This window comes from Bacillus rossius, chromosome 13, assembly GCF_032445375.1.
Source record: "Bacillus rossius redtenbacheri isolate Brsri chromosome 13, Brsri_v3, whole genome shotgun sequence".
In the NCBI taxonomy this organism is placed as follows: domain Eukaryota; kingdom Metazoa; phylum Arthropoda; class Insecta; order Phasmatodea; family Bacillidae; genus Bacillus; species Bacillus rossius.
This window is the reverse complement of record NC_086340.1, coordinates 42,939,176-42,960,642: the sequence shown is the minus strand read 5'-3', so window position 1 is coordinate 42,960,642 and position 21,467 is coordinate 42,939,176. Positions and strand designations below refer to the sequence as shown.

General features: G+C 38.3%; 1 protein-coding gene across 1 annotated transcript in view; it reads left to right on the top strand.

Annotated features, from left to right (window-relative positions):
* The window catches only part of LOC134538499 (sushi, von Willebrand factor type A, EGF and pentraxin domain-containing protein 1), a 248,322-nt gene that overhangs the window by 102,117 nt on the left and 124,738 nt on the right, over nucleotides 1-21,467 (top strand). The window contains exon 2 of the mRNA XM_063379874.1: nucleotides 20,260-20,383. Coding sequence (XP_063235944.1) covers nucleotides 20,260-20,383 — 124 coding nt within the window. The remainder of the gene's footprint in view (nucleotides 1-20,259; nucleotides 20,384-21,467) is intronic.

Genomic DNA, 21,467 nt, shown 5'->3' with positions numbered 1-21,467 from the left:
TTTCGCTGATAAAAACTAATTCAAATAAAACTTTTTTTTAAAATTCTGACAAAAAACATCGAAGCCTATCAAACAGTAAAATTTCCCCGGAATTAATAATTAACAGGGCCATGCATTTTTCGCGAAAAGATTTTCAGACCACCTGTTTGTTCAAACTTTATAGCATTGTCTGTGTTTCGTGGTTGGCTGGGTTTATTTCAGTTGCATGTCTACCGTCAGCTCTCTAATCATAGCCATCCAGTGAGGAAACAAACGCGTCTAGAATGGCCCGGCCTAACAGGACAATGGCTTCTCTTGCAGACGACCACCGAGTTCAAGGGGAAAATCGCAAGCGCGAACATACCTTCCTGCAGTCTAATGAGCGATAAAATTTTTACCACGAAATATACATGCTCCCAATGATTATTTCTAAATATGATTACATAGAGTGACATTTTCTGTACTTTTACAAAAGATTGCTTTAGGAACCAGTTGCCAAGAAATGGTTATGTTTATTTTTGAATACATTAAATACGTTTTTATGTATGATAATAGTATTTCTTTCGAAAATTGGCGCATAATTTTATATTTTAATTGCAGTTTATGCAAGAAAAATTTTTTTTTAATCCATGGAAAAGATAATCAAATATTCTCAATTATTGTACTTTATTTAGTTTTCTTATGCTTATTAATTTGCGCAGTTAATACTGGAAAGCTATTGAGGGCACTGTCTACAAATAACTATAACTTCTGGTGGTACCTACACTGGGCATTAATTCCCAGGTAAGAATCCGAACCCAGTGTTACTACGAACATTATTTGTAGTGATACAGTTGTTTTTATGTAAATATAAACATATGTAATTTTACATGAAATTCTTGTTCTATTTACAAAAAAAAATTGTTGTCTGTAAAGTCGATTTACGGACGATAGTTTAAAGTGACGTCATAACAAAACATTGATGAAATGATTGCATACTTTTATGAATAACATTGAATCATTTTTATTGAATTATCACTATTTTGTATGGATACAAAGAAGGAGTGAAATGAAATCTACAATTTAATTGATAAATTTACTTTTATTTGCACTCATTAATTCAAATATGTTTATTACTTTAACGAAGAGATTATTATAACTAATGGGAGTGTTTCAAGTTTAATGTGCCTCGAAAAAGTCACATCGATGGTTGTTCCAATCGAGTGGAAGAGAGATTAGATGCGGCGCAAGCGTACAATGAGCATAACTGGACACAGCGTAACGGGACAATGCGCGTAACGGGACACTTTTTCAGACGTGCAGCCGGCGTTCATCGATTTATTAGACGTTGCCACGTCAAAAAAGATCAAATGTTGTTCAGGGACACTTCTTTTTTCTGGTAGAAGACCTTGGTTTCTAACGCCTTGTATCACCGATCTTCGCAGTTATCTGGTAATCAGAGGTCGCGAGAGGTGGACCTTGCAGCCGGGACTCAGCGGGTCCCGGAGCCTGGGAACCCACCAGGCCACCCCCTCCCCGCTCCTGACGGCCTGATCTCCCCCGTCGACACCGGCGGTTACGTCAGCCCTTGTGCGCGGCTCCCGTGAAGACGCTCCCGGAAGCACCGCCGGATGGACGGCTGTTCCCGAGGCGCCGTGCGAACTGCGCGGGTCAGGTCGCCCGGATGTTGAGTCACCGGCGGGGAGGCCTCCTAGAGCGCGGAGGCAGCGGAGGGGCGACTGAAATGCTGCCCCTTGGAAGGGCAGCCCTTCAAGGTTTTTCTGACAGTGGTTAGTTTAGTTTAGTTTAGGTTAGGTCAGGTCAGGTCAGGTTAGGTTATGTTAGGTCACTTTACAAACTAACCATTGTCAGAAAAATCCTGATGGGCTGCCCTTCCAAGGGGCAACAATTCAGACAACCTTTCATAAACACTACTGTCAGAAAAATCCTGATGGGCTGCCCTTCCAAGGGGCAACAATTCAGCTCCACCGTCGCGGACCTGCCGCACGTCGGTGACTGGGCTGCAGCGCTCCTCGACACGTCATTGGCCAACACTCGCGGCAAGTTGCAACCAATGGACGTGAATACCCGATCACGCGTCACCCGCCAAAGGAAGGGACCTTGCTATCGACCAATTTAGCATTTTAAAAAAAAGTCTTGCCTTTTATTGGTACAGGCAAGTGGAGTCCAGATCGGCGCGAAATAAATCCGCGAACTAATAGTGACTCTACGCCGTAAAATTAGTCCGTAATTGGAACAGAAATATGCATGCAAATTTACAGATGTTTGTAAATCTATACATTTGCATGCAAGAAAAACTGTATCATTACGAAATAGTGTTCGAATTAATACTGGGTTTGGAAATTTGCCATTGCCATGTATGCTCTGTGTTACCCCGATACCTCCATTAGTTAGTGATTTGTAAACCGTTTTTTTAACAGATTTACAGTATTAACTGAGAACATGAACAAACATAATAAAACAAAATAAACAGAATGAATAAATAATCAATTTTTTTTTCCATTGTTTAAAACATCAATTAATAGTTGAATTTATGCGCCAATTTTCGTAATAAATACTCTAGTATTATCTCCAAAAAACATATTTCAATATATGCAAAATGAACAAAATTACAGTGTCTTTCTCGGCAGCTGGTTTCCAAAGGAATCGTTTGTGAAAGCACAGACGCATGCTAGAGGTCCTCGGAGGATGATGCTCGTGTGGTCGGGTAGCGGTTTCAGTCCCGAAACCACTTCTGTGTCCCTCGCACGGAGCCCGATCAGATGGTGTTCCCGAAGCTGAAGGCTCAGGGCCGGATTTACTGCCTGTGGACCCCTAGGCTGAGTCTGTGGTGAGGGCCCTCTCTAAGGGGAAGGGTAGGGGGGGTATATTGAGTATCCCCTTCCAGTGAAACAGTGGGTGCCTCTTGCCTGGGTCTGGGTGGGTAATTTATTTTAATTGACCTACAAAACTCATAGTTTAAATCAATTTTCTATTTTGAAAAAAAATAGTTTATTATTAAACTAGACAATTTAACCAAACAGTATTTGGAGGTTAAGGAATTAAGTGATACCAAAACCAATGAAAATAATTGAAAATTACTAAATGCTGACACAACTCATATATCAGCTTTCCACAGAAGAGTTTAGTTCGGCGCAACTAATCAACACAAAACAACTGGACACTATGTCGACGCGTATTTTAAGAATATAAGAAGATCCACATCGCAGTATAATTTATTTTTTTTCGTGTCGTGTGGTGCGGGCCCATAGGCTACAGCCTAGATAGCCTGCGCGTTAATACGGCCCTGGCTGAAGGTCCCAACATCGGCAAGCCCCATGTACTAACACGTCACCTACAACAGAGCCTTTGATTGGTGTTCCAGCGAGCGAGGTGGCGTATTCTGGAGAAACATCTGTCCCGCACCCAGGGCTCCGTGAGCTAAGCCCGATTAATGGGACAGTTTCCAAATTATTTCGTCTTTATGCGCGAAATTTTAAATAAGATCATGCTTTAACCACATTTTATTATTTATAAAAGGCTTTTTTTCTCCTGAACAAGTACTTAAAAGCAAATTATTATGTCGGTACTAAACTGAACAGTACTAAAATTTTGGAATCATGCGATTTTATCAGTATGTATGTATCCGCTGTAATACTATTTTTTTAGTATTTTATTAATAAAAAAAAATTAAAAGATAGGTCTTCCTCAAACCCTGAATAACTTAGGTATCTGTGGTTTTGGAGTTTAAAAAAATATTGACTTAATGAATGATAAATTAAAAATTAAGAGTTTTAAGATGAAGGCTACATACAAACGGTCAATTAGTGATTTTTTTCTTTTTGTACTTATTATGACTGTAATAAAAACTTTCCTTCAAGTTCATTAAAACAATTTTAAAAAAATTTTGTAAAAAAAGCCTTTTATAAAGAATTTAACAAAGAGTATATTATGAACTTATTTAAAATCATATGCAAAACACGAAATATTTAAAGCAAAATTGTTTAAGTTAGTCTCCAATTAAGTCGTCTTGATTTTGATTTCACAGGGGCATTTTTTTCCGAAATCACCCCAGGAAAAATGAAGATGTTTACTTATACAAGCCAATTTTTTGTATTCACGTTACTTTCGGGACTATTCTTGTAGATTAATCACTATAGTAAAATCATATATATATGGTTTGTCACGAGTTTTGTCGATATATATATATATACATACTAATATTATAAAGCTGAAGAGTTTGTTTGTTTGTTTGAACGCGCTAATATCAGGAACCACTGGTCCGATTTGAAAAATTCTTTCAGTGTTGGATAGTACATTTATCGAGGAAGGCTATAGGATATATTGTATTATCAATAACATTAGGGATCCTTACTAAAAGTCCAATTTAGAACCAAAAGTGTTGGAGGCGGTTAGATACAACATGCAGTACACGTACGAAGTGTGTGTGTTGACAATGCCGCAGGCGCTAGAAGTTTATTTCCTATTGCCTATTAACATTGTTGCCACACACTAGATGCCTTATCATTATTAATTTTCCCATTCAAGTAAAAAACACCCGTGTGATATTAACAACGAAGCAATCAGTACCCTCATAAGAGTTCAATTAGTATTTAAATACTTTTTATCACTTTAAATCGCAAACCTAAACTATTTTTTTTCCTCTCTCTGTGTTTAATTTTTTACTAGAATTATTTTTATTATTTTTAATTAATTTTAATTTTTCGGACCATCAATAATTTTCCTCTCCCGTTACAATTCTGACAAGGACTTGTATATGTGTGTATATATATATATATACACATACACAAGTGAAATACCACTCACTGACTCACTCATCACGAGATCTCTAAAACTATACACCCGATTGACTTGAAATTTATCATAGTTACTCATTTTGTGATGTAGGTGCTCACTAAGAACGGATTCTGCGGAAATCCGATCCCAAGGGGAGTTTCGGGGGCGTAATATATCAAAATTTCCAGTTTTTGGTAGGAAATCACCATGGCAACGGCTGTTGCTTTGTTCATGCTTCATTCGTCTCTATGGCAACGACTATTTCATTGTTAGTGCAGTCCTCATCACCGTTGAAATTTTGCGGGTACTTTAAATATCAAAAATTGCCCTTTTTTTCAAGTATATATATTTTACAGACTTGAAACTTCACAGTAATGTTCCTTATGTTACGCAGGATGACATTTTCCGAAAATTAGATCCCATGGGTGGTTAAAACCAGGCAACAGTGGGTACTTTGTCTGTATGAGAACAGGATTTTGCATTGTTCATGCCTTCTGAGTTTCCATGGCAACGGGCATCGCGCGGCAGTGGCGTACCCACTAGGAGGGGCACGGGGTTCACAACCACAGTAGACCAAGTCCTTCTGGTAGTAATTTGTGTAATCAAGCATTAAAGTTTTTCATCCATAATTAATTCTTGTGCACCTATTAATGCAAAAAATACATGGAAATATAATATTAACATTGTGACATTGCATTGTCATGTATCAGGAGATAAGACAAGAAATTAGTTTTATGTATATTATCAATTGATGTTTTTTAAATGGACTTGGTTCACTATGGCTATTAACATTATCGAATACACATCACAGAAACAGAAATTATAATATACATTGCTCAACTTTTTCATTTCTAACCATCCAAAAATAATGATATGCCATATTACACTATGCACAAGTGTTATTTAATCAATATAAATAATATCGTCGTCTTCTTCTTTACCCGAATGAATACACTGAAGCCGAGTGTTGGTTTCCACTGGAACATTCTTGAAGAACACATGATAGATTGGTGGAATGTAAGGTAGTAGATCCATTATGTCCTTCTTTTTGGCCATGCTGACATGTCTTCTGGCCGTGTACAAAGGTTCTCGATTGACAGACGACAGAGACAGCAATTTACGCCCACGGCATTGCTTTTCCAAATTGATTTTTCGGAAAGTCAGATCTTCATTGAGGGTTTCTTTGAACTTCAAAATGAAGGGACAGCCTCTCTCAACACGTAACCACCGAATGTTGAGCCAACTAAATGCAGTTCCATCGGTGTCTTTTTTCCTGTTTGTGGTGGCTTCTTCTAATGCCTTTGTAGAAATGAAGTCTGAATGTTTAACATCAGTGACTATAAATTTAGGATTTTTTTTCTTTGCATGACAAATAATTTCCTTCCAGTCTCCTGGACTATAAATATGATTTCTCTTGCGGCTCGCTGTTTCAATCACCCCAAACTCTGCATCATTAGGAAGAAAGGAATGACCAGAGACCATGAACTTGTGATCAATAGTCTGTGCTGCTACATCTGTGCTGTTGACTAGTTTGAGAAGTGTAAGATCCATTTTTATATTTCGATTTTGGCCGCTGCAAGAATCAGATTATAAAACAATTTCATTGTGAGTGTGAGCATTCTCTTTAAGATGTCGTGCGATAATGCTAGAAATATCTTGGGAGCCTCTACCACCCTCAGTCTCGTCCCACAGATGCATGTAACCGACACTATTGTTAAAGGAGTGTATTCCAAAATTATAAACATAGAGATTTCGTTTATAGTAAGCTACTGATGTTGACAGCTTAGGAAAAGGAAGTGCTTTCTGTAAGTCAAATGTACAGCAAAATCTCTTATCTGAAGCTTTCTCTTTATCACTTTTAATTTCTGTTCTAACCTGCTCTGCTCTTCGGAGATGGAGTTCCTTTTGTGTCTCCAGAACTTTTCTAGCATTTTCTTCGTTTTCTGTTGACAACTTCATGCTAATTTCATCGCATAAACGACATGAATCTGTATTTGGCAGCTTGAAATGTAAATTGAATTTTGTGGAAAATATTTTATAATAAAATTTCTCTTTCACCGGAATTTTATTTTGTTCTCTGCGTTCTTCTGCATACATTTCATACATTTTGCGAATAGAAAGATCAGGATGAAGATACTATCTCTCGGGATTATCTTTGCGGGAATAATGGCTTTGGTATGCAGGAAATGAATTGATATGTTCTAGAACATCAGTAATGTCAATTTTGTTTCCTGGAGTATGCCGGCCACGGGTATCTACAATGGCTGATACATCATCTTTAATCAAACATCTATAAACACGCCCCCAACTTAGTTGAAGAGTACCAAGAAAATATTTTTTGCATATTCTAATATTAATTCCATCATTCACTCTGAGTGTATACTCATACGTGTAATTTTTCGCCGCCCCAGTACCGTCACGTCGTCTCGGCCTATGTACTTTTTTCCTGTGCACCAAACCACGAATTAATGCATTTTGTACTGAATAATCTCCAAGTTTCCAGAAACTGTCAAAAACTTTTTTACGCTGATCAGTGGTAAGTTTCTCAGAACATCGACGGGAACATTGGCAATTTAAATTGCATATGAAGCTCTTACCTTTCACAAGATTGCCTGAATTTGATGACAAGTATTCTTTACCACTATTTCGAGACATCTTTCTGATATTCTTTTTCCACCTTGTTTCATCGCGTTTCCTCTTCCGTCCTCTGCCATGGTCAATAATTTCATTCTCATTCTGTTTAGTACTTCCATTTGCAGTCTGTACATCTTGTTCTCCAGATGTATCTGAAATAAATACATTAAGTTAGATGTATATTTTGTCATTTGAAATGGAAATATTTCCATTATTTTTCAGCCTTTAGACTTTTCCTAATACTGTGCATTTATTTTGTAATTTAATATAGTAAAAAATTTTAATTATTTTTTGCATATAAATTAATCAACAGAAACCAACAAGGAAAATTTTTTTTAACACAAAGCAAAAATTACAATAATATTAATTGCACATGAACTGTATCCGAATAGCTCCCTTAGCTAAGGGATCCACAAATAGTGCATCGTAATGGACGCGGTCATTTTGTTGCTGTGTCCGAATTCTCGCAAGGGATGTCGATGCATCCTCTCATGCGTCCATATTTCGAGATTTTTAAGGGATGTGACTCTAGCATCCACTGATACGTCCCTACATCCTTTAGCTTTGAAATATTGCACATACATAACCTTTGAAGAGAGCACAGGTGGTACGAGATGAGTTTGTTAAAATAGATTTTCAACTGCAAAATAAACGTGTGACATGTAAAAGCATACCTAGTATATATTTTTAAATACTTATACTATAACTATATATTTACATAATTCACTAAGGAAGTTTATTTACTAGATTTACAGGAACAACCGAACGAAAATATCCATTCTAAGCAACCATTTTATCACATCACAATTTATTTTAAAAAATTTCAAGGTTATGCACGTTTTGGTTTTACTGGTTCACCTTCGAAAGAATCGATATAAACGTTCGTCTTTATTAGTGCATTAACTAGAAGACAGGTAGCGCTAGCGGTATAAATATTTGGATACTGTACATCCTTTAAAATGCAGCCTTTCAACTGTGGGTGCATTTGTTTAGGGATGTAAGGACGTGAATTTACTGGACGCATCCATAGGTATTCGGATACAGCTATGAATTTTGCGGAAAACAATAACAGATGATTTGTATTTCAAAACACGTTACCTCCTATTCACCAATGTAATGGAATGATTTTAACTTATTACCTGGGAAAGTAAAAATTATTTGTCAAAACCTGCTTACATTACATTTGAATTACATTTCGTAAATACTTGTCAGCTTTTAAAACTGTGTACTGAGTATGGATATGTACATACTTCAAGCCACTTCGAAAACACCCTTGGTGTAATGTAAACATGTGCTGCATCCAGTTTGCTTTTACAACTATACATGCAATATTATTTATAACAATTATTAGTTTAACTATAACTTACCACTCATAATGTTATCAGATAATTCTTGTGATGTATCTGGAACATATTCTTCACCAGATGACTCACAACAGCTAGTACTCATTTTAATATTATAATACACACTTTTCTTCCACTGTTGCAATCATAGAAAAAAGGCTATAAAGTTACATGGACTTGGTTCTCTATGGCTGTGAAGGCAACGCGGAGTTTGTTCTCCAATTGTTGCTACTGATGCTATCTGTCGGGCGGAAAATGCACTGTGGACTTGGATCATTATGGCAGTGAATATAACATGGTTTTTATATACTTGTACATGAACTATCTCCAAATGAGAAAAATATGGACTTGGTCCACTATGGTTGTGAACCCCTCGTATAATGAGCGGCGCAAGAGTGATCTGCCTGTAGACTGCCGTAGCGAAGTACGGGTACATCAGTTGTACGTTGCGTGCACGAGTCGGGAAACCATCGGTGCTATTCATTTTCTCTCCGGTACATTATACAGCATTGTAATAAATTTTCACTGAATTTTTTTTTATTTACCATTACTGTAAATGGGAGATGTGGCTTAATTTTTTTCCATTAGTATAGCCGTGCGAAGCCGGGTCGGGCAGCTAGTGTGTGTGTATATATATGTGTGTGTGTGTGTATGTATGTATGGATGGATGGATGGATGGTCGACGAGAAGTACAATTCAAACAAATATTAAAAGAAAAATATATATGACGTAGATTGACCCTCGCGCTGTCCATTGCAGTTTACATTTGTTATAATTTTAACCGCTAAAAATCAGTAAAATTTACATTGTAAATTTATTTTTAATGCGTAAATTGAATCAGTGTACTAGAGGTCTTTATTTCAGGGACTAAAGTCGTATGATACGTCAGAAAGGTTCTGCGTGAAACACAGTGTCGTCGCTCAGTCAGCTGCAGTACGAGATGCTGTAGTAGAGCGCAGAGCAGGCCTGTGACTAGAGTGGAACCAGCATGCCGCACGTGGCTGGTTCGAGTCCCGCCCGCGGGTCGCGCGGTAAGTGGACCGCGCCTGGGCCAGAGGTCAAGGGTCACTGTGCCCCGAGTGCCCCCCCCCCCCCCCCCCCAACATCATACTGCCGCCGTGACGTCTCATGCTCGGCCGCAAACTTCACTCCCTGCATTAAAAACCTCTAGTATACCGGTTGAGTTGAAGCCTCGACAACTAATTTCACTATGTTGTTACGACCTATGTGGGGAGAAATGGGTTCGTAAGGTTCCCTGCCAACAACTCCGGCACGACAGTAGTTCGGAGCCCACACAGCCTTGGAGCCCTCTGCGCCTCTGTGTTGTACTTGCCTCTGCATCAGTCCCCGCGCTCTAAACAATTGTTGGGAACTTTCCTAAAGCTATTCAGGGAAAGGTCAACAAATTACTTTAACTATTGGCGGTACCAACACTGGACATAAATGCTCAGGTAAAAATCCGAACCCAGTAATACTTTTTTGTAGTGATACTGGTGTTTTTATAAGTAAAAATGTATAGATATCTCTAATTTTACATGGAAAATGGATGTTCTATTTACAACAAACATACCATGATGGTATCCTTCCTAAATATGCTAAGGATAACGTCAATTGCATAGGAAACGCACTGTATCTGTATGTTAAGTTTTCCTTTCGTTTGTATAAATTAATAACTTCCAATGTTTATTTTTAAGCACATTACCAAAGTTTTGTTAAAGTCCATAGAGGAAAAAAATATTTTTTTTCGGAGCAATGTTTGGTGTTAACAACAGTAGGAAGTGTCGAAAGTCGATTGGAAAGTCTGTTGACTTTTTAGAGATTGAGTCATTGTATGAGAAAAGGAAAAGTGACGTTTCTGGCACGAGCTGTCTACGCGTATTGCATTTTTTATATATTCCTGAACAAAAATTTCTCGCCTCTTACGTGGTAATAAAAAATTAATTGCTTGGATTGAATTTGTATTACAGTCTTGTGCTACATTTTACAGATACGTTTTTCTTCAGACTTCTGCCCAGGAATTGTATTTATGGACAGCATCGCTCAATCGCTTACGACAAGTAGCTGACACAGCCTTGCATGACTGCTGATGACAGGCAGTTGTTTCGGCTTGTTGTTTGCACTCACAATACTTAAAGCGGCAACGCAATAATCTTATCTGTGGAGAGTGTGTAGAGTTGAAAGAAGTCGAGAAGTAGATGTTAGCGATCTCTTGTCATGTTAATAATTTAAGTAAAAAATATAACTAACCCCTACTGTCATTTCTCGTTTGGATAGCCAAATGTTTCTTTGTTATAAAGTTTAGTCCTAATTCGTAGCTGATGTGTTACTAAACTATCCTTGTTTAACAATTCTCACTTTATGGTGCTTTTTTTATACTTTTCTTCCTGCATCGATCTTTTCAAGAAATTAAACAAATTATAGTATTAGCCCTCAAACAGCTAGAGTTTGTTTTTTTGCTAACCAATAAGTAACGAGATTAACTTGAACTTTATAGGACCCAAGTTTCATAGACTAATAACTCCACTGTTAGTATTCCATTCGAAGTCAAAGCTATAGCAGCGATAAAATGCCAATTTTGTCTTTGTACTCAACTCAGGCATCCGAAATAGTAAAACGTTTCTTCAATTTAGTGAGGAAGCAGTTTACGATCACGTTAAGCAGTGTAAGGTTCTTATATTTCAGCTAATATGCATCACAATTCTGCTAGACGGGCCCTTTTAAGCTTGCCTGTCACATAGATTATTTCAATTTCATTTGATTTTTTTTTGTTTTGTTTTGTGACTTTTGTGGCTTCTATATTGACCACACTTTTAATTAAATTGAACTATTAATAACATAAAATATGAAAGCCAACAAGGCCAGTCTCACGTTTATCAATTTTGAGCCAATAATGTGTATAAAGATGTTTGGTTATGTTTTTGGTTCTTATATGTTAGCGATCCCTGTTCGTTTTATTTCATAGAGCATAAATTAATAAAAACATGTAATGACTTCATTTTAAAATAGACTTTATCAAAATATTACCAATATTTTAAATCCATCACTGAAAACGTTTTCAATGTTACATTTCATTGCTAGTTATCGCTCGAATGCTTATCAAATTTCTCCTTAAACAAACCTGTTTTGACAGAGACATTTTTAAGAATCTTTATTTACACTATTGATAGGCGACTTTTTAGAATATTACATAATCTGAAGAAAAATAGTTCAATGGAAAGTGTGTAGACCTAAGACGGCAGGTAACTAGATCCCATGAATAAATAGCTTTCTCCTTTCACTGATTTACGCATGACTGGATCACCTAATCACCGTGGACTCATTATAGGTTGTGGTATTCCGAGGCGTTGCAGGGTTCAAAGGGACACGACTGTAGATGCTGCCACGTTGAAAAAGCAAAAAAAAAAAAAAAAATTGGTTGTCTGTAAAGTCGGTTTACGGACGTTAGTTTAACGTGACAACGTCATAACAAAACATTGATGAAATGATTGCATACTTTTATGAAAAAAATTGAATCATTTTTATTGATTTATCACTATTTTGTATGGATACAAAGAAGGAGTGAAATGAAATGTACAATTTAATTGATAAATTTACTTTTATTTGCACTCATTAATTCAAATATGTTTATTACTTGAACGAAGAGATTATTTTAACTATAACTTTTATACATGTTTGCTATTTAACTTCTTCCAATCTGTGTTATTCTGTTAAGGATAGGACGATGATAGGAAAAGTAGGAAACGAATGGGAGTGTTTCAAGTTGAATGTGCCTCGAAAAAGTCAAATGGATGGTTGTTCCAATCGAGTGGAAGAGAGATATCTAGATGCGGCGCAAGCGTACGATGAGCGTAACGGGACACTTTTTCATGCGTGCAGCCGGCGTTCATCGATTTATTAGACGTTGTCACGTCAGTAAATATGTTGTTAGCTCGGAAAAGGGAACAGGAACTTCTTTGTTCGAAGGCAGGGCCCGAGCGGCCTCGGCCACAGATGTCACTGACGCGTGACCAGTCAGCTGCTGTCGATCATAAAAACATCTCCTGTTTGTTGCTGTGGAAAGTTCTCGTGAAGTGATTAAATTCCCTGGGAAATGTTTTTTTTTTTTTTCATCAGACGCAATCCGCAATTATTGGTTAATTCATACACTGTCAAATAGATTGTGAAACTTGACGTCAAATTTACATGGCATCTGAGTTTCCACGGTAGTTATTGTAAATTTACACCTACATAATATATTCGTGAATTTGTTCTTTTATGCTCAAATGAAAAATATGTAACTTGTAAAAGTGTAATTACTACGGTTTGGTAGATAATGTTTTAGCTGTTTTTACTTTGTTATGTATAAATTTATATGTTCATGCGTGTGTATTTTTACCAAAACTGTCTGGTAATTTTACTGCATTCTTGAGTTAATTTATTTAACAATGAACATATTATTCGTACTGCTTCAAAACATACCTTTTTTAGTTAATAGCTTTTAATTAAAAATACGTACTTCAGAGCGATTTTTAATTTTATCACTTAAATAGATTAAATATACACTTTTAACAATCTGAGTTTCTTACACGAGTATCAAAATCACAACCGAATGGTTGTTAAGCTAGCGTATTAACCTAGCGTCCATCATGCACACTAATAAATCATAATGTAAAGGAAATATAACATTCGTAATCTTCTGTAATTAAATCGTTTTTGTCAGTATAAATTTAAAACTACATTATTATTTTGCAGTTCCTTGGTAGTTGAAATTTCTTTTGACAAATATTTTTCTCCTTTACGTTGACGAATGTGTGCGCCTACAAGTACAGGGTACTAACAAAAAAATTAGGACATTGATTAATTTAGCACTTGTATGTTCAATACCATATGTACATCCAAATTTATAATTTAAAACTTTAGTTATTGTAATATCAAGTGTTTATTCGTGTATTTTTACCGTAGGCATATATTTTTTTAGAAACGTTTGCGTAAAACTACACGAAATGTTTTTTTTTAATTACACGATGAAAATGTAAAATTACTAAACCTTTGTATATGTAATTTTACCCGTTTTTTTTACAATGTACGACTTTAAGGCCAACTTTCTCTGTCGTTGCTTGTGGCAAAAGAAAGTATTGCCTCTTTTGACTAACCTTCTGTGTTTCCGTTCAAGGTTTCCGGTCGACCTCTCGTTGACATTAGGTCATTGGTAACACGGAATGATAAAATAAGGAATATGAGGAAAGAATATCCTTGAGAGATGTCGGCATAACTTGTAAACCCGAAGCAAGGACCTCTGGACAGAGTCTCGATCCCGTATCCGTTAGAAGGCAAGTCGAGAGTTCCACTGTTGTGACGACATCTTTGTGGAATCACAGTGAGGATGTTCAGAACAGATTGTCGCGCTTGGAAAACAAAAGGGACTTCCACACTTTTACTGTGTCTTCAAATGTCCATCCTAGAGGTCAGGTGACTGGAAAAACTCGCGGATTCATTGACCTCCAGGATAGGTTCCACAATTTTCGGTACATCCGACCAAATGTCACCTGTTCATTGGCTGGTCACCTCTGAGACGTCTTCACTTCTGTGGGTGAGGGTTTCTCATTGGTATTCAGTACTCCGCATAAACTGCGAGTCAATCGCAGACGCAGCACAATTATATAAATACTAGCTGCCCGACCCGGCTTCGCACGGCTATACTAATGGAAAAAAATTAAGCCACATCTCCCATTTACAGTAATGGTAAATTAAAAAAAATTCAGTGAAAATTTATTACAATGCTGTATAATGTACCGGAGAGAAAATGAAATGCACCGATGGTTTCCCGACTCGTGCACGCAACGTACAACTGATGTACCCGTACTTCGCTACGGCAGTCTACAGGCAGATCACTCTTGCGCCGCTCATTATACATGCCCCTCCTTGTGGGTACGCCACTGCCGCGCGATGCCCGTTGCCATGGAGACGCAGAAGGCATGAACAATGCAAAATCCTGTTCTCATGCAGACAAAGTACCCACTGTTGCCTGGTTTTAACCACCCATGGGATCTAATTTTCGGAAAATGTCATCCTGCGTAACATAAGGAATATTACTGTGAAGTTTCAAGTCTGTAAAATATATATACTTGAAAAAAAGGGCAATTTTTGATATTTAAAGTACCCGAAAAATTTCAACGGTGATGAGGATTGCACTAACAATGAAATAGTCCTTGCCATAGAGACGAATGAAGCATCAACAAAGAAACAGCCGTTGCCATGGTGATTTCCTACCAAAAACTGGAAATTTTGATATATTACGCCCCCGAAACTCCCCTTGGATCGGATTTCCGCAGAATCCGTTCTTAGTGAGCACCTACATCACAAAATGAGCAACAATGCTAAATTTGAAGTCAATCGGGTGTATAGTTTTAGAGATCTCGTGATGAGTGAGTCAGTGAGTGGTATTTCACTTGTGTATGTATATATATATATATATATATATATATATATATATATATATATATATATATATACATACATATATATATATATACATACATACATATATATATATATATATATATATATATATATATATATATATAAGTCATTGTCAGAATTGTAACGGGAGAAAAAAATTATTGATGGTCCGAAAAATGAAAATTAATTAAAAATAATAAAAATAATTCTAGTAAAAAAATTAAACACAGAGAGAGGAAAAAAACAATAGTTTAGGTTTACAATTTAAAGTGATAAAAAGTTTTTAAATACTAATTGAACTCTTATGAGGGTACTGATTGCGTCGTTGTTAATATCACACGGGTGTTTTTTACTTGTATGGGAAAATTAAGAATGATAAGGCATCTAGTGCGTGGCAACAATGTTAATAAGCAATAGGAAATAAACGTCTAGCGCCTGCGGCATTGTCAACACACACTTCGTACGTGTACTGCACGTTGTATCTAACCCCCTCCAACGCATTTGATTCTAAATTGGACTTTTATTAAGGATCCCTAATGTTATTGATAATATAATATAGCCTATAGCCTTCCTCGATAAATGTACTATCCAACACCGAAAGAATTTTTCAAATCGGACCAGTGGTTCCTGATATTAGCGCGTTCAAAGAAACAAACAAACTCTTCAGCTTTATAATATTAGTATAAAAGTATAGATTTCAATTATAGTCTATCGTGTAATGAATGCGCAAATTTTTCCTTTCTTTACTAATTAATTATCTACACTTCACAAAAACCTTTCGTGTCAAGATATTTCCCAAAACACTGTAGCTTTTTCTTAGGGTTATTATTTCTAGAAAAAAAAAAGATAACATGAGATGAACAGTGAATGTTCCTCAGTGCAATAACCAGTTATTTGGCCCAATCGAATTCGGAAAAGCACACCTGAGCGAACAAAAGCCAATAAAAGAGGGAAATGAGAACACGGTGTATCAACGTCTAAAAAACAATAAATCTTTCCCACGACATCTGCGGGTCTCTAACATTGGTCATGTGCCTCGCGTGTGGCCTCGGAACGCACAGGTCTGATTGGTGCTCGTGACCCTGTGACGTCATCACTCCGTGTCCCAAGGTTCCGCATGCCGCGCTCAGTAACAAGTGATCCTGTCGCTCAGTAACAAGTGATCCTGTCGCTCAGTAACAAGTGATCCTGTCGCTCAGTAACAAGTGATCCTGTCGCTCAGTAACAAGTGATCCTGTCGCTCAGTAACAAGTGATCCTGTCGCTCAGTAACAAGTGATCCTGTCGCTCAGTAACAAGTGATCCTGTCGCTCAGTAACAAGTGATCCTGTCGCTCAGTAACAAGTGATCCTGTCGCTCAGTAACAAGTGATCGCTTGCCCTCGGAACTGCCGCAGCCTGGCCTCGGCTGTTACAGAAGAAGATCACTTTTGATCTGTCACATCTTGACTCTCGGTAGACGGCATTTGGTTGGAGTCATTTTGAGAATGAAACGGAAGTCGCAAGGAACGGAAGTGTGTAATACCACGGTGCTGCCATCTGTTAAGGATGGCACGAAACAAAAGATCACAAAGACAAAAAGGAAATAGTATCTGCATTAGTTGTTTAGTTTAATTTTAACAAGATGGGCTATATTTTAATAAAGTTCCTTGTCGAAAATCAGGTCCCAATCCGGTATTTAGTATTTATTTCAAGTCTTTTTTCGTTTTTATTGGAGCCGTTTCATTATATTGTTTAACCTTTCTGTCTGCTAATATATCGGTGGTTTCGAAACTACGTGTGATTTGTGTACAGAAATGTAGTTGAAAACACAATTTGCGTATATTCATCACGCTTTGCATTATTTTAAAGAATTTTAGGTTAAATTACGTGTCTGAGTTTCGTATAATAAGTGAGTTTTCAACACGAGAACACATAATTTTGCTGGTTACCGAGGTTAGATGTTACACATCGCTGGCGGGTAGTGAAAGACGCACATAATTTTTTTTTTAAACCGCGTTCCTTTTGAATAAAAATGTAACCATAATATTTTTAAAAAAAATGGGATAAATTGGTCACGAGAAAAGTAGCAAACTAGAACATATAGAAATAGAAAAGGTGTAGGTAACAAAATGCTGTAAAATACACTCTTGAACTGCGCTCGTCAATAACAACACTGCCACATACGCCAGAATCACTTGCATGGTTTTACTGTACATACTCAGCAATCGAAATTGTATTGTTACAGCGGCAGCTGCTGACGCTACATCTGTTTGAAGTAATAAGCCTATAGCCTAATCCGTTGAGATAGCCAGTGTCAAAGTTAAACAAGTTGTGACTCGTCAGTCAGCTTCCAAAGACGGAAGAGTGAGGTCGTGTTCACCCTCAAATGTCGCGGATTAATCTGGCCTCAGGGTACAAGTCAAAGTCATAGGTGTGCTCAACCCATGTTTTCTTTCCCATTGGCTGCTATTGGAATCATTGCCCGTTAATTCACGTACATAACCATACATTTTCGAAGATCTCTTGATAGTTTGTAACTAGTCTTATTTTGACGGTGTAGGAAGTATAGACAGTTTTTCGTAAAAATAAGGTGAAAATGTTTGACAGTGTGGGAAGTATAGACCGTTTTTCTTAAAAATAAGGTGAAAATGTTTGACGGTGTGGGAAGTAGGTATAGACCGTTTTTCGTAAAAATAAGGTGATAATGTTTGACAGTGTGGGAAGTACAGCATGTTTTTTTTTCCGTAAAATTGAGGTGAAATGTTTGACAGTGTGGAAAGTATAGACCGTTTTTCGTAAAAATAAGGTGAAATGTTTGACAGTGTGGGAAGTATAGACCGTTTTTCGTAAAAATAAGGTGATAATGTATGACAGCGTGGGAAGTACAGCACGGTTTTCGTAAAATTAAGGTGGTAATGTTTGACAGTGTGGGAAGTATAGACCATTTTTCGTAAAAATAAGGTGAAATGTTTGACAGTGTGGGAAGTATAGACCGTTTTTCGTAAAAATAAGGTGATAATGTATGACAGCGTGGGAAGTACAGCACGGTTTTCGTAAAATTAAGGTGGTAATGTTTGACAGTGTGGGAAGTATAGACCATTTTTCGTAAAAATAAGGTGAAATGTTTGACAGTGTGGGAAGTATAGACCGTTTTTCGTAAAAATAAGGTGATAATGTATGACAGCGTGGGAAGTACAGCACGGTTTTCGTAAAATTAAGGTGGTAATGTTTGACAGTGTGGGAAGTATAGACCATTTTTCGTAAAAATAAGGTGAAATGTTTGACAGTGTGGGAAGTATAGACCGTTTTTCGTAAAAATAAGGTGAAATGTTTGACAGTGTGGGAAGTATAGACCGTTTTTCGTAAAAATAAGGTGATAATGTATGACAGCGTGGGAAGTACAGCACGGTTTTCGTAAAATTAAGGTGGTAATGTTTGACAGTGTTGGAAGAACAGCACGTTTTTTTCGTAAAATTTAGATGATAATGTTTGCCAGCGTGGGAAGTACCTACAGCACTTTTTTGTAAAATTAAGGTGAGAATGTTTGACAGCGTGGGAAGTACAGCATGTTTATCGTAAAATTGATGTGAAAATGTTTGACAGCGCGGGGAGTACAGCACGTGCCACGAGCCACTGCAGCCAGGACGGCGCCCAGCTCGCAGCTGGAGACTTCGACGCACGCACAGAGCGGAAGCGCGAAGCCCTGGAAGTTCCGCCGACGGGCGACGACCCGGCGAGGCAGGCGTGACCCTCCCCTCCCTGCCCCCTCCAACGTAACCCTTCCCCCATCCACTCCTCCCCCCCTTCCACCCTCTCTCTCTCTCTCTCCCGCGTCACGCCCTCGCCTCGCCACCGCCGACGGCGCACATGGGAGAAAAAAAAAAAATACCCCGTGCTTTTTGCTGCGATTGTTCTGCAATCTGCGGGGAGCAGGAGCCGGCGGTGCTTGGTGTCTCCGGTTCCCGAGGCGACCCTGTGACCCCGACTGGGACAGCTACCCCGTCAGCTCCCCTGCTAGCACGCTGGCGAACATTTTCACCTTAAATTTACCAAGAACGCTGGTCACAAATTATTCAGGGATCTTCGTAATTTTACCTCTTTCTTCGTAGATTTACGGATACTGGGTCCTACTTACTTAGGACATAATTTCATAAGAATATTCTTGGTTTATTAAAAACATTGGGAAAAAGTTAAGGCCACAGTGAGAGCGCTCTTATTTTGTCCATGCGTGTTTTACTCTCTTTTTTTTTAACGAAACAACCTCTTAAGTCTAAATACGGCGTATTTTCTACAACGATTCAGTTACTTGAAATTACGAAGAAATCTTTCTTTATTTGAGATTAATTCTTTGTTGAAAAGTCCGTAAATTTACAGTAAAACCTAACAGTGTAGTAACGCTCGGAAACAATCCACGTACAACTATTGAATCATTATATTTACAGAGCGAAAGCTTGAACTATATACCAAAACGGCTCCGATGAAAATGACAAAGACTTGAAAGAAGAAAAAGAAAACTTAACCCCGTCTTTTGCGTCGAGGAATTTTTATTAAAACACTGCCCGTATTGTTAAAAATTAACCAAACAGTTAAAACTATAAAGTTTACCTTTGGCTTTGTGAACTTCCGGATCGCGCCAGTACGTCGCAGATGGCCGCACACCTGCCAAAGGCCGTGTACCGAGGATCAGAAGCCAAGATGGCTCGTGGGACGGGAAGCCCAAGATGCACATAAAGTTCTGCCGTTCCCGATTACACCCGAACAATTCACCTTCGGCCAGCCTCGGGTTTATTTATACATATATTTATATTTCTCTGTTTATTTTAATGTAGCTATACCAACCTAACTAACCGTCCATAGTGTTTTAATGTAGCTAACCTGACAGACCACTTTTAATATTTGAATTCATTTTTTTCCCGCTCAAAAATTAAAAAAAAAAAAACAAATCCCGAAGTCGGCCGAAGGTGAATTGTTCGGGTGTGATCGGGAATGGCAGAACCTTTACGTGCATGTTAGGTCTCCCCCTCGTGTGGGACCGGGCCTCGGAGAGTGCAGGAACGAGACGTCAGGCGCGGAGTGAGCGGCCTGTGAGTGGTGTTCCTCGTGTTGCAGCGGCTGACGTGCGCTGCGGACACCCGGCGGTGCCACTCAACTGCAGAGTGACCCTCAGCAGCGCCGACCTGCAGCTCGGTACCACGGCCTCCTACTCCTGCGACGAGGGATACGAGCTCTTCGGGTACCCGCCCTCGCCGCAGTACCCATTCACAGCCGGGGCGACTGCATTGTTGCCCATTGGATGGGCCAGCCCATCAGGATTTTTCTGACAGTGGTTTATTTGTACAGAGACTGGAAGGGCAGCCCATCCAATTTATGAAAACACGCTCCTTTAAGAGTTTAAATAATCCTGAAAACTTGCCCCTTGGATGGGCCAGCCCATCAGGATTTTTCTGACAATGGTGTTTTTGAAAGGTTGTCTGAATTGTTGCCCGTTGGATGTGCAGCCCATCAGGATTTTCCCATCCAAAGGGGCAAGTTTTCAGGATTATTTAAACTCTTAAAGAAACATGTTTTCAGAAATTGGATGGGATGCCCTTCCAGTCGCTGTACAAACAAACCATTGCCAGAAAAATCCTGAAGGGCTGCCCATACAACGGGCAACAATTCAGCTCCCCCGCACAGCCCTCCTCCTCTGCGCTCTGCGCTTTCTTCCAGGGGAAGCCTACAACTCACGTAGTTTCGGTTCCCTGCAAGAATTTCTCGAAGATTTCCGATGTTTGGCGTTTTGGTACTAACGCCATTTCAGCCGCTAAATCAGAAGTTTCCATTGAAAACAAGCATGTTGTGACTGACCTAACCTAACCTATCCTAACCCTTCGATATTTTTTTAATTTCAATTTTCGAGAGAAATCCGAAGTTGCACGAACGTGGTAGGGAACCGAAACTAAGTGAGTTGTAGGCTTCCCTTCTAAAACCAGTGGAGCTCCCCCTTTTCTGTCACGGTTTAACACAATACCTCGGACATGAGCCCGTTGCAGCTTTGCACGGTTCTTCACGGGGAAATCTCATCAACGAAAACTAAGAAACAAAGATGAAAATATAAACCCACAGGAAAAAAATAACCACAGTGATTTGATGTAAGCTTTTGGACATACGCCATTGCTAAGCACATGTACCTATGTCTGTAGAAGAAAGCTAAAAAAATACCCAAACGACAAAAAACACAAATTAAGCAAAAAATTGCTGTTGTCAACAGGATTTTGCTTAATTTGTGTTTTTGTCTTTTTTTTTTTCTACAGATATACATGTGCTTAGAAATGGCG